At 42.5% G+C, this 14,330-nt stretch overlaps 1 protein-coding gene across 1 annotated transcript in view; it reads left to right on the top strand.

The window, feature by feature from the left end:
• Positions 1-14,330, top strand: part of LOC144479981 (uncharacterized) — a 38,438-nt gene that overhangs the window by 12,135 nt on the left and 11,973 nt on the right. Inside the window, exon 5 of the mRNA XM_078199127.1 lies at positions 13,400-13,533. Coding sequence (XP_078055253.1) covers positions 13,400-13,533 — 134 coding nt within the window. The remainder of the gene's footprint in view (positions 1-13,399; positions 13,534-14,330) is intronic.

Genomic DNA, 14,330 nt, shown 5'->3' with positions numbered 1-14,330 from the left:
CCCATCTCTATTTGCGAATGTCGGCCCACAACACGTTCAATTTAAAATCTTCAGCCTCGTGCTCCCACAGCCTCAGACACCTAGAGTCCATAGATGTTTATGGCATGGAAACGGGCCCTTCAGCCCAACTTGTCCATGCTGCCCAGATTTTATCATTAAGCTAGTCCCAATTGCCCACGTTTGGCCCATATCCCTCTTATACCAATCTTGCCCATGTCACTGTCTAAATGCTTTTTAAAAGACAAAAATTATACCCACCTCTACTACTACCTCTGGCAGCTCGTTCCAGACACTCACCACCCTCGGTGTGAAAATATTGCCCCTCTGGACCCTTTTGTGTATCTCTCCTCTCACCTTAAACCCATGTCCTCTAGTTTTAGACTCCCCTAACCTTTGGGAAAATATGTTGACTATCTACCTGATCCATACCCCTCGTTATTTTATAGACCTTTATATGATCACCCCTAAGCTTCCTACGTTCCAGGGAAAAACGTCCCAGTCTAACAGCCTCTCCTTGTAACTCAAACCATCAAGTCCCAGTAGCATCCTAGTAAATCTTTTCTGCACTCTTTCTAGTTTAATAACTATCCTTCCTATAATAGGGCAACCAGAACTGTACACCTGTCCCTACAAGCCCCTACTAGGCCAGTATTTATTCTTGAACTTTATGGTTCTATGATGCTCTTTTTTCTTCTTGTCCATCCTTTGCCCATCATTTACATTAGAACTGTCAACTGGCTGACTTTTGACCTCTCTCCCAAAGGCCCTTAGCTTCTCCTCCTCATCAGACCCAACATTTTGTTCAAGCTTTTAACCATCCCCCAATCTCACCCTCACGTGGCTTCGAATCTGCTCCCCTTTTGTTTTTCTATCTCCTTTCTTAAAGCAGGTATACTAATGCAAGTTGTTTCTGATCAGCAGTGTGTTTCATATCGTGGTATATGAGAAATGTATTCATTCCATTAGTTAGCATTCATTGGAAACAAACATTCGGGCTTAATTTTAAAACATTTTCAGCTGTCCCTCGTTTAGCTCTCCTGATGTGTTCCTGAAGAGCGCCGTGCTTAAAATTAACTTTCTCCAAAGAAAACAAGTAATAAGGTTGGAATGAAAACAGGAAATGCTGGATAAACCCAACAGCACTGGCAGAATCTGTGGAGAGAAAAACACAGTTAATGTTTCGAGTCCATGTGACCTCAAAAACTGTAGAAGGCTCATATGGACTCGAAACCTCAACCCTGTTTCTCTCTCCTCGGATGCATTCAGAGCTGCTGAGCTTATCCAGCATCTTCAGTTTTTATTTCAGACTTCCAGCATCTGCAGTACCTAGCTTTTATTTATTATAATAAGGTTGGGGTTATGTTCTGACTTTTAATTTTTACATTTGAAAACCTATTGGCTGCTTTGAACCTAAACTGGCCCAAAAGTCTGCTTACTAATTTACTCACTCTTACTCACTTCAACTCTAACTTTGACTCTTTCTAACTTTAACTCATTCTACTTACTTTATGGCGCCATGGTGGCACTGTGGTTAGCACTGCTGCCTCACAGCTCCAGGGACCTAGGTTCAATTCTGGTCTTCGGTGACTGTGTGGAATTTGCACATTCTCCCCCCGTGTCTCCGTGGGTTTCCTCTGGGTGCTCTGGTTTCCTCGCACAGTCCAAAGATACGCAGGTTCGGTGGATTGGCCATGCTAAATTGTGTCTCAAGATGTGTAGGTTAGCTGGATTAGCCATGGGAAGTGTGTGGGGTTAGGGAGATAGGGCAGGGGAGAGGGCCTGTGTAAGATACTCTATCAGAGTCGGTGCAGACTCGATGGGCTGAAGGGCCTCTTCCGCACGGTAGGGATTCTATGATTATCACTCAGTCACTGCTTTCCACCTGGTGGCCGCGTCCATCCCCCTTTGTTTTTACTTCAGATTTCAAGCATTTTCAGATTTTTAATGTTTAATTCCGATTTCCATTGATCTTAATTACAAAGTCGACTGGAGCCTAAGAGGCTGCTGGAACTTGTGTTTTTATATAATAGATGCACGTTTTAAGAGATGTTGTTAGTAATTTATAAAATGACAAGTTGGTGAGATTGTACTTGATTACATCCAGCTAACCTTTCGATAAGATGATGATGATTTTGCCACAGTTCTGGGACTCTGCAGCTTTTATATTGCTGCTCGGGGTCGGATTGCTTTGCATATTGTGGTTATTCGGCAGGATGTGATCTTTGTCAAACTCCTCAGCATGTGCCTGAGGACTTGGCTGAGAAACCGCTTCTGGAGTTTTGTCTTTTGTAAGAGATTGTGATAATTTCTGAGGTGCAGAGTTCCCAGGTTGGCGTGTCCATTTCCCGTATTAATGATCAACTTGATGACTCTATCACTGAAGAAATGCTTTGCCCCACAGTTTTGGAAATATTGTGGGCATTTTCTATTTCAACAGCAGCGATTTAAACCGAACTGCAGATGTGTTAACACCTGTTTGACGTATTTGCATAAAGTCAGAATTACCCCCTTTTTTGATGCGTTGAAATCTATTTTTCCACCTTTGTGTCTGATCAGCTGGAAGAATTTAGGCAAAAAGTTGCTTCCTTTTGAAAGTGGCCAGACTGGGGTACATAGAAATCATAGAAACCCTACAGTGCAGAAGGAGGCCATTCGGCCCATCGAGTCTGCACCGACCACAATCCCACCCAGGCCCTACCCCCACATATTTTACCCGCTAATCCCTCTAACCTACGCATCCCAGGACTCTAAGGGGCAATTTTTAAAAACCTGGCCAATCAACCTAACCCGCACATCTTTGGACTGTGGGAGGAAACCGGAGCACCCGGAGGAAACCCACGCAGACACGAGGAGAATGTGCAAACTCCACACAGACAGTGACCCGAGCCGGGAATTGAACCCAGGACCCTGGAGCTGTGAAGCAGCAGTGCTAACCACTGTGCTACCGTGCCGCCCCATATATATTTGTGCTGCAGAACTGTACTACTGTGATATCGCTAACTACAAGTCACAATTCAGAAAAAAATTCTCTCCTCAGGCATGGAGTGCTTTACGTAAATAAAAAGGCTCCATTGTTCTCATTTCCCCAGACTAATTCGCCCCAATGAGTTAATTTCCAAATGTGCAACAGTCCAAATCAGGCCTGCTCTGACACTCTGGCACCAGCAACTACATTTGGTGCCCTTATTTCAGCAAGTTGGTAAAGGTCGGTAAAGTTTAATTGTTGTCACAGGGTAATGCACATGGTTGATGTGTCATTAAGTCAATGATTCTGACACAAAGGCAACATTTGTCACAAACGACTAATGATGAACACGGCAAATCAGCCTCTTTTGAATGAGTCCTGGACATGTTTAATGATTCAACTAATTAGCCTGCATTAAATCACAGGGCTGTTGAAATGATTGACATAATAAGTCGTTAACTTTATCGCTGGCATTTATTTATCAAGTTATAATATACTCTCTCCTGCCCCTGCCTCAATTTGTAGGGAAAACAATGTGTCATTATGCCCGGTGATTTAATGGTGGTGCAGTCAGTTACAGCAGCAACTTGTGTTGTCAAGAAGTACTGAGATGCAGATCCATTTCGAGCTGAATTTAGCCAGCCGTAAGGGAGGTGCTCAGTGAGGGTGGTGTGGGAGCTGGGAAGCATTTCCTCGCAGCTGTGTCAGAGCACTGCTGGCAAACTCCCTGGAGCCTCGTGTTTGTTTATCTCTTCACCACCTCCTCCTTCGGTCACATGCTTCCCCCAATAAACTGATTACGTCGCCTCGAGGGTAAAAACTATAACATAAAAACACAAAACTTAAACAAATCAATGTATTTAAATATACGCCATAATTTGCCCTCGTCCTTTTGACAACTGTCCATCAAAATCCACCCACACTCAGGGTCGTCAATCTTCTCTGGTCCTTGCTTTGTACAGTTGGGCTTTCGGTTCATTTTTTTTCCTCGGGCTCTTTTCAATGCACATTCTTCCAGGCCTCTGTACGTCAGCGTAACAGTTACCCATTCACATTCCCCTGCTGTTGACAGCTCCTTGATTACGGTAAGGAAGTGGAAAAAGAGCCTGAAAGATTTCAATAATATCACTGCCAATCCTCCAAGACACAGAGCGTTTCTGTAACTAAGAACCAGGTCAGGAAAACATTAGGAGCTTCACACCCTCGAGGGGAACAATTGCACCATAATGATTCTGCGGATTGATATTTAATTATGGCAATCACTCCTTCATGGGTGCGACTGCGTCTATTGTAAACCGTAACATTGCCAAGTGGTGCCATTTAACTAGATCTCAATATGCCGCCTTACCTCACTTACTTCCAGCCGTTCACTCATTTATGTGGAAACTTACAAGGCCGGGAGGCAGCAGCACAGACAGGAAGGTCCCTCTCACATTCTGGTGCCTGTTGGGGTAAGAGTAAGAACAGCAACTTGTATCAAATGGGTTTAGCGTGTGTCACTCTTGCTGATCAGAAATGTCGCTTCTAATATTTCACGCTATGTTGACAGCCTAAGATTCAGTTTAATGCCCATTTAATAAATAACGTGGAAATGTGTAGAGAGAAGTGATGCTTCTCAAAATGTACTGCAGCAGTAAATCTTAAATTATATCCTTGTACAAACCGGCACAAAAAAAGGGTTCCAATTGTTTACTACTGTTAGAAAAATATATCATCCTCATTCACCATCAAAGTGTGCATTTATGCAGAAAAATGCCTCATAGCACGGAGAGAATTCTGTTTCTAGAAACAACGTGGGCAGTAAATCATGGTGGGATATTTAGGAGAGGTGACTGAAAGCTTTGTTGGGCTTGGAGATAGGAGATGACAACATGCTCAAGGATTTGAGCGAAAAGAGTTAGACATGGTTTGCTGGCTGGAGAGCGCAGACAAGTCAAACATTTGACCTTCTACCCGAGTATTTCCTTTCAAGTTTCAGAGTCAATTTGGTAACACTCCTGTGAAACTCCTTGGGTAATTTTACAGTGTTGGTGGTAGCCATGATGTAGAGTTGCTGGACTGGGGTAGGCACAGTAAGTAGTCTCACAACACCAGGTTCAAGTCCAACAGGTTTATTTGGTAGCACGAGCTTTCGGAGCGCTGCCCCTTCATCAGGTGAGTGTCATGCCCTCTCATGATTCACATAAAAATAACGAAAAGAAGCATTTGTTGCAGTCAGTTAAAGAGTTACACTCTCTGTAACACACCTCACTTAGTGCACATGCTATATTGCCATTTGGGGCTTAATGCCTTTCCAAATTACAGAGAATATATTCTCCAATGAGCTCAACAGAGTGAGTTACAGCTGGGTGCACTGGGGAATGGGAGCCTCTGTCATTTGATGGCCGCTCCCTTTGGCTATGCACTTTGCCCGCAATGTCAAAGGTATTATTGAAACCTGAGCTCTGCTGTAGCTGTGGAATTATCCACCCACAACATGAGTGCATGAACATGCAAACAGGCTTTGCTGGAGTCTTTCATAGTCCTACCCACTGTCATTAGATGATGCATCAGAATGCAAGTCATGTGATGGCGAAATATGGGTTTCTCAGTGATGGTGTTGGACAGGCCAGAGTTCCTGAAAGATAAACAAGATAAACCATTTGCATATCTAACTTATGAAGTTAAAGGTCAGTATCATTGTCATGCAGCAAAAGAGTGGAAAGAGATATTTGAAGTAACAATTACTTGGGCGGGCGTCTTACTGTTGTACTTTTTTTGCATCAAGATGGCCAATATCTTGACCACATGCATCATTTTGATCTGCCTATATCATTTTCAGGAGTCTTCCCTTCCAAGCAAAGATAGCAAGTTTCCTTTGGTTCACCTCCCTCAGCTTTACCCTTAGGGGTTCCATCAGTAAAGCAAACAGTCCTTCCCTTTTTCACCTGACTGGCGCAGAGTCAGAAAACTCCAACCCAAATGAAATGCTGGCGAATATTTTTACAATCGAAAGTGCGGATGGCCCTAAAGATGAGGCAGCTGCTGTTCTTTGACTGTTCCTTGAACATCCTGCCCATCGCAATCTCCATGCCACCCACCCCCCCCAGCAAAGAGCCCAAGCAACTGTGAGAATGACTTAACCATGGAAAACGCTGGCTGTCCCCTGTTCATCCCGGGTGTGGGCTGAACCTGTGTGTCAGCTGTTCAAGTGCATTAACACAGTAAGAAGTTTAACAACACCAGGTTAAAGTCCAACAGGTTTATTTGGTAGCAAAAGCCACGCAAGCTTTCGGAGCCCCAAGCCCCTTCTTCAGGTGAGTGGGAATTCTGTTCACAAACAGGGCATATAAAGACACAGACTCAATTTACATGAATAATGGTTGGAATGCGAATACTTACAGCTAATCAAGTCTCTAAGATATAAACAATGTGAGTGGAGAGTGAGTGGCCTTCACGACACACGACGGCGCAGAGTTGCTGAGCAGAAACTGATAGCCAAGTTCCGCACACATGAGGACGGCCTCAACCGGGATATTGGGTTCATGTCACACTATTTGTAATCCCCACAGCTTGCCTGGACCTGCAGAGTCTCACTGTCTGGAGACAATGCACATCTCTTTAGCCTGTCTTGATGCTCTCTCTCCACTCACATTGTTTATATCTTAAAGACTTGATTAGCTGTAAGTATTCGCATTCCAACCATTATTCATGTAAATTGAGTTTGTGTCTTTATATGCCCTGTTTGTGAACAGAATTCCCACTCACCTGAAGAAGGGGCTTGGGGCTCCGAAGGCTTGTGTGGCTTTTGCTACCAAATAAACCTGTTGGACTTTAACCTGGTGTTGTTAAACATCTTACTGTGTTTACCCCAGTCCAACGCCGGCATCTCCGCATCAAGTGCATTAATGCAGGCATGGTGCATTCCGAGACCTACCTCCACTGCAGCTGCAATGGGAAATCGACCCTTTTACAATCTTTTCCAAAATAAATTGCAAAGGGTTGAAATTCACCCATTAAAATCATCCAAATAATTTTGTTTTTGTAAGAATACTTCAGTGAAAGATCCAGATTGCTTGTTTGCAGATTGTGTGACGGAGCACTCATTGAGGAAACTGTTCGCTAACTTAAAAATTGGTGTCTTGGGTTGGAGTTGAGGCCAGCAACAACTGTTTTTGTTGTTTACTGCATTCCAGTAGAGGGCAGCAAAAGATAGATATTTCATGTGCTCCTTATTACCTCCACCTCAATCTGCAGACAAACACTTCTTCCACAAGACTTCAACCTGTAGTAAAATTGAAAGTCGCTGAGTCCCAAGTTAGTCTTGGTTTTAAGCTACCCCAGGTAGAAATCGATAAACAAATCCAGTGAGGAATTTAGGAAAACTTTACCCCCAGAGTGGTGAGAATGTGCAGCATGAATGCATTTGGAGAGACTGAGGCCAATAGCAACAGCGCATTCGCAGAGGAAGCCACATGAAGGAGAAAGGAATGGAAGAATGTGCTGGTAGATGAAGTAGAGTGTGAGACGGCTTGTGTAAAGGATAAACACCAATGAAACAATTGGGTTGAATGGTCTGTTATTGTGCTGCAATTTCTGTGTAATAGGAAATTGACTTGGGACAATTATTCAATAACTTCATTGCAGTGTTAATGTAAGCCTTATTTGTGACTAATGAATAAACTTTACTTTTTATTCATGAATCGTGGTTATAAATTTGGGCTTTCTAGAATCTCTGCGTAAGAAACCAAAACTTCTAAAACCTTTTTATCTGTTTTTATAATTGGTTACAAGGTTTATCTGTCCGAGAAATGTGTCTTCTATGGTATCGAAACGAGTTGTGCTTTAAATTTTCACGACTGTCCCATTTACTCATGCTTTGTTAGCAGGAATCACTGGTTAGTAATCAGGGTGGCAGTAGTCCTGACTGATGCCTCCTACCCTACCCTTGGGTTGCTAAGACCAACTATAGTATCCGTATTACCCCTCTGATTGCGGTCAGCTTAAGGCACAGACTGGGGATTGGATCTGGACCATTTGGCTTGGTGCAACACTGGGTGGTGCCCGTAAGCAGTAAGACAGCAAATTATATCTTTAACTAAAACATTGAATAATGTATAGAATTAGCGAAGTTTTGGACCACATGTTTACAGTAACGTTTGGCAAACAAACTGAAACAATGCAAAGCTAATATGGTAGCACCATCACAGAATTAGAAAGGGAATTCATCCTGTGTTAAATTTGTTCTATTCCAATATTTATCCACTAAAATCACATTCCTTGTACATTGTCTTTTTGTAGGTTTTTCTGTGAATTTGGAGTTTATACTAAGATTGTACATTTGTACCAGGTTGATATCTCACTTTCAGACTTGGTGGTACCCCTGGCCTGTTCTCCTGCGTTCTTCATTGAGCCAGGGTTAATTCCCCAGTTTATTTATTAATGTCACAAGTGGCTTGCATTAACACTGCAGTGAAGTTACTGTGAAAATCCCCGAGTCACCATACTCTGGCACTTGTTCGGGTATTCTGGGGGAGAATTTAGGATGGCCAATGCACCTAATCAGCATGTCTTTCAGACGGTGGGAGGAAACCGGAGCACCCGGAAGAAACCCACACAGACACGAGGAGAACGTGCATACTCCACACAGTGACCCAAGCTGGAAATCGAACCTGGCGCTGTGAGGCAACAGTGCTAACCAGTTTGATGGTGTTGGCAGAGTTGGGGATATGCTGGACCATGTGGTTGCCGTTACGTTGATGTTATGTATGAGGGTGTGCCAACTTAAAACACCAGTTCATAGTGGTTTATACTTGGTGGATTAATGCGAGATCCAACCCAGTGAGGAACCACCAAAGTCTTTATGTAAACAATTAATAAAGAATGTTTATCAAAATAAAAGAAAAAATGCGACAAGAAAGACTAATATGTACTATGACAATTAATATACACACAATTTTATCTGAAGTTACCTCTTGTTCCCAAAATATACTCACTTTCCTTGAAATTTCTAAGACTCCCCTTTATCCAAACAACACCCACTTTAGTAACTTTAAGTCAGCTCGTAGTTACCACACAATACAGTTTAGATGACCAGGTTTGGGAAACCGTCTTTTGCTGGTTCAGCCAAGGTAGGAAACTGCGTCTTTTAGAGGAGAATATCTGCAATCTGTCTTGGCTCCAAATGTGAGATGGAACAGGCCTTCATGATTCTATTCAGAGATTGAACTGATCTTTCTAAAGATTCTGGCCTGCCCAGCTGTTGCATGGAAAACCAGCTTCCTTCCCCAAAGAGTTATACTGTTCAGCTGCTTTGCTATGCCATCTTCAGATGTCTATCTCTCAAATTCCTTGCCTTTACAAGTTATCGATTGCATAGCTCCACTGATCTCTGGTAAACAATTCTTGTTGACATGGCAATTTGCGCCTCAAGTTCTCTATACGCTTACTATACTTGTTACTGGGTAATCACATCTTATTATTCCATTAGACACCTGCTAGTTTTGTTACCTGTCTGTTGTTTTCACCTCAAACTCACCCCTAACCTCATTAACTTCTGCAAATTCTTAACAGTTACAGATTGTGGTTGAATACAATTCTGTTGCTGCATATGGCTCACAGCACCTCACTGAGTTCCAGTTTTGAATTCATAGATCTGTTCAGAAGTTATCTCATTTAGCACAGTGGTAGTGCCACACAACAGATGGAGGCTATTGTCAATGTGAAGACGGGACTACAGGGACTGTCTAGTGGTCAGTTGTGATGTTAGTGTCCCTTTAAGAAATGTTTTTAAAAAAATCATGATCTCTGCAGCTCACAGCCTTGGGTGATGTCATTGGTGGGAGGAGAAATTAAACAAAAACTGTGCAGCTCAGGTGACGAGGGTTGTTTTTAGTTTTGTTTTGGCTGCAGTGTTAGAAGCCTAGCTGAAAGAAGTTTTTCTCTTTTTTTGTTTTGAAAGTTTTACCAGTTAACTGAAAGCACAGCTTATTGCCCTCCTGCAGTAAAGAGTCTATGTTTTTGGTGTTTTGGGGAGCTGATGACGACAAGCTGCTCTGAGTTTTCAAGATCATTTGAAGTCAGCAATCAACGCAGGGAACTGGATTCCAATTTTAAGTGAGCTTTAGCCTGTGCAGTGATAAATTGTTGAAAGGGTCTTGTATATTGAATTTTTGTTTGAATTGGAACACATTAGAGATATTCATTAAGAGTTATACATTATAGTCGTTGTTTTGTTTCTTGTTTGTAATTGATAAAAGTTCTTGCTCATTTTCTTACTATACATGTTAAATAAACTTTGTTTGATAAAAGCTCCCTAGTGGGTCATTTGAATCATACCTGAAGTGAAACATTTCATGCTTATCCCAGCCAAATTTAAAATGCAAAACTTATGACTCAGGCGGGCTTCATAAAACACTTTGGGGTTTCTGACCGGAACCCATTACACAGTTCTACCAATACTGTCCTGGACAGTTGCAACTGTGACAGATAAACTGGTGAGGACAAAGTCAAGTAGGTTTTCCCCTCTTGTTGGTTCCCTCACCACCTGCCACAGACCCAGTCTAGCAGCTGTGACTCAATCTATATTTTTAGATTTTGGTCTGTGTTTTTATCAGTTAGCACCTGTGGGGGTGAGGGGGATTGAGGTTTACCTTTGGTTGACTGGAGATTGTAACGTTTTAAGTACAGAATCCTCAGAGCAGGAGTGGAACCCAGTTGGGAGATATTAACTGGTGTCTCAGAACAGTTCAAGGGCAGTGTGAACTGCAACGCATGGCGAGCAATGGCTCAGATGCCTCAGGATTTGGAGGTTGCAGCAGAAGATGACTAACTTTGTGCTGCTGGGGACATTGGAGTGGCATGGTTATTAGCACCGCTGCCTCACAGTGCAGGGAAGCTTCAGTTCCAGCCTTGGGTGACTGTGTGAAGTTTGCACATTCTCTGGATGCTCCGGTTTCCCCCCTCAATCTCAAGATGTGTAGGTTAGGTTGATTGGCCATGCTAGATTGTCCCTTGGTGTCCCAGGATGTGTGGGTTAGGGGGATTAGCAGGTTAAAAACGTGGTTTTATGGGAATGGGGCCTGGGTAGGATGCTCAGTTGGAGAGGCGGTGTAGACTCTGCGTCGAATAGGGATGGGGCCTGGGTAGGATGCTCTGTTGGAGAGACGGTGCAGACTCAATGCTCCGAATAGCGCTGGGGCCTGGGTAGCATCCTATCCAGGCAGTGCAGACTCGATGTGCCAAGTGGTTAAAATTTGGAGGTCTGGTCTTGGAATAGCTTTCAAGATTTTAAGAGAAATCAAAAGGAAACTTACATTTGTTCCATGCACAATTTTTGACAAATCAGATGTGGACACAAATTTTCAGCGTCTTGAAGAATCTAACCCAAACTAAATCTGATTCTGAGATTTTGTGGGATGGTTCAAATAGTAATCCATGACCAGGATTTTTACCAGTAATGTTTTAATAGAGCTAAATATGCAGATGAATACAATTCATCTTTAAAAAATAATGTTTTGGATAGTCCACATTAATGGAAGCCTTTTACTACCTTCATGTTGCTTATCATGTTTGACTCATGCCTAATTGTTTTCCTCTGGGATCCTATTGAATTGTTATATTCACCATTCACGTTTTGAAGAGCAATTATGGGGAATGATACATCGAGACTTTGACTAGACTTTAGTGTGTATTTGATTTTTAAAAAGCCATCTACACGCTATTCTCTGCAGACTATAAAAGGTGGCAATGTGATTCAACTCCTTGATCTTTGCCTCCATGCTGGTTATTCATCAAACTTATATTTACTTAATAGATTTGATGACTAAGGTAACATATCTGAAGGTCAGTTTACAGTGCAGGGTTAGTACAAAGAATGTCAGCCTTGGCTCAGTGGTATCACTCTCACCTTTGACTTAGACGCTTTAAGTCCCATTCCAGAAATGTGAGCACATAATCCAGTGCAGTAAAGAGGGACTGTTGCACTGCCAGTGGTGCCGTCTTTCAGACGAGACATTAAACATGGATATAACAGATCTCATGGCCACTATTTGAAGAAAAGCAAGAGAGTTCAATTACTAGGGGGCATAGGTTTGAGGTGCGAGGGTCAAGGTTTAAAGGAAATGTAGGAGGCAGATATTTTACACAGAGAGTAGTGGGTGCCTGGAACTCGTTGCCGGGGGAGGTAGTGGAAGCAGATACGATACTGACTTTTAAGGGGCATCTTGACAAATACGTGAATAGGATGGGAAGAAAGGGATGTGGTCCCCGGAAGGGTAGGGGGTTTTAGTTCAGTCGGGCAGCATGGTCGGTGCAGGCTCGGAGGGCCGAAGGGCCTGTTCCTGTGCTGTAATTTTCTTTGTTCTGCAGATATCCTGGCCTTTTATTCCTTGGCTATAATTACATTGCTGCTTGCAATGGACCTTGCGATATGCAAATTGCTGCTGTGTTTTCTACAGTGACAATGATTCAAAAGTACTTAAATGACTATCAAAAGATCCACATTTTATAACTTTTTTCTTTTTTTCTCCACTTCTTTTCCAAAGTTTATGTAGACTTGCAGTACTTTAGATGTTGTTTGTCCTGTGATAGTTTGCCTAAGTGATCATCATTATTTGGGCAATAGATACATAAGTTTATATGATTATTTGATCCTTTGTTTTATTCTTTAATGGGATGTGGGTGTCGCATTTGTTGCTTGTCCCTTATTGCCTTTGAACTCAGTGACTTGGTAGGCCATTTCAGAGGGCACTTAAGAGTCTGGGCCTGGAGTCATGTGTAGGTCAGACCAGGTAAGGATGGCAGATTTCCTTCCCGAAAGGGACATTAGTGAACTGGATAGATTTTTATAGCTTCATGATCACTATTATTGAGACCAGCTTTTATATTCCAGATTTTATTAACTGAATTCCGATTCCAACAGCTGGGGTGGGATTTGAATCCATGTCCTTCTGGATTATTAGTCCAGTGACATTACCACTACACCACCATCTCCCTCTGCAGTTGAACCAATCTTGTGATCGCCTGGTATCTAGATATACAGTTAATGTTAGACGTTCATTTCCATTCAGCCCTGGAATGGTGGCGTCATTATGTGCAGTAATAAAAGATTGAAGTCAAACATTCTTGGATGGCAAGTTTAAAATAGATTGCAGATCGAATGTGGAAAAGCTGATTGTGATAAGATGTCTGTAAGGATCATTTTGTTGTAAACCTTTTTGAGTGCATATTTCAGTGCTGTTTAGGCACCTTGGAGAAATTTTGCTATGTTAAAGGTGCTGTGCAAATACAAATTAGTGTTGTAATGCTGGTCTTGTTAGTGTTAATGATTGAGTTCTCAATTTTATCCAGCGGAGTAAGGGTTAAATAAAGCAGTGCTTATTAAACAGCACGAAACAATTGTAACTTTGATGTGAATGAGGAATAATGGTGACAAATCTGTTTCCTTTTGGACAGGAAATGCTCCTCCAAGTTGGCCCTCCAGAGACACATGGGAACACACACTGGTATAAAGCCATTTCATTGTCAGCACTGTGACTATAAAACCAGATTAAAGGCTTCATTGATACAGCACATGAGAATTCATACAGGTAAGAATAATGTATCATACAGACAACTATTTTCTGCTGCTTCACGCATACTATAAAATTCTGTCAATTTGTTGTCCCAGGAGTAATTTCAAATGAGTTTAAGTGTGCGGTTACCTCTTGTTTAGTTTTGAGGTTCCAGCATTCTCTCTGCGGTCTCCCCTGCGGGTTCTGTGGATCTGAAAGCCTGAGCACCATCACCTGCTGTCAACTTTTCATCCGGCAACAATAGAGTTTGGCGATTCTTGAGATGACCTTGAGAATTAGTCTGATTACCCCTCCCACATCTCACCTTGAAGCGGAGCCTGATTTGACATTTCCCCTACCCCCTCCTCCCCCCATATCCCCAATTCTTGAAGGGTGCTAGATAAATGCAAGTTTTTGTTCTAATTAAAATTGGAATTGTATGTGAAAGGGAAAAGGATGGTAGAATGCAACCATACAGACTGGTTAAATCACTCGCATATCTTCACACCATTTCCACTACCCTCCTCTCCTCCCAGTGATGTGGGTTTACGAGGTAGAGGTTAGGAGATGGTTGTGCCAATCAGCAGCTATGGGGTATTGTGGCCAGTGGAGGGATGAATTTTGGCAGTTTGAAAGAGCAGCTGTAAATGCCTTGGGGATTGTTCTTTCCTAGAGTGGATGCAGAAGGAAGTGAACTTGGAATGGAGTGGAGGATGTAGGTCACAAGGGACACAGAAAGAAGTGTTATCGTTAAAGTTTATTTATTAGTGCCACAAGTAGGCTTACATTAACACTGCAATGGAGTTACTATGAAAATCCCCTCGCCGCCACAC

Source organism: Mustelus asterias, chromosome 2 (genome assembly GCF_964213995.1).
Source record: "Mustelus asterias chromosome 2, sMusAst1.hap1.1, whole genome shotgun sequence".
NCBI classification, from domain to species: Eukaryota; Metazoa; Chordata; class Chondrichthyes; order Carcharhiniformes; family Triakidae; genus Mustelus; species Mustelus asterias.
This window is presented reverse-complemented; position numbering and strand designations above follow the sequence as displayed.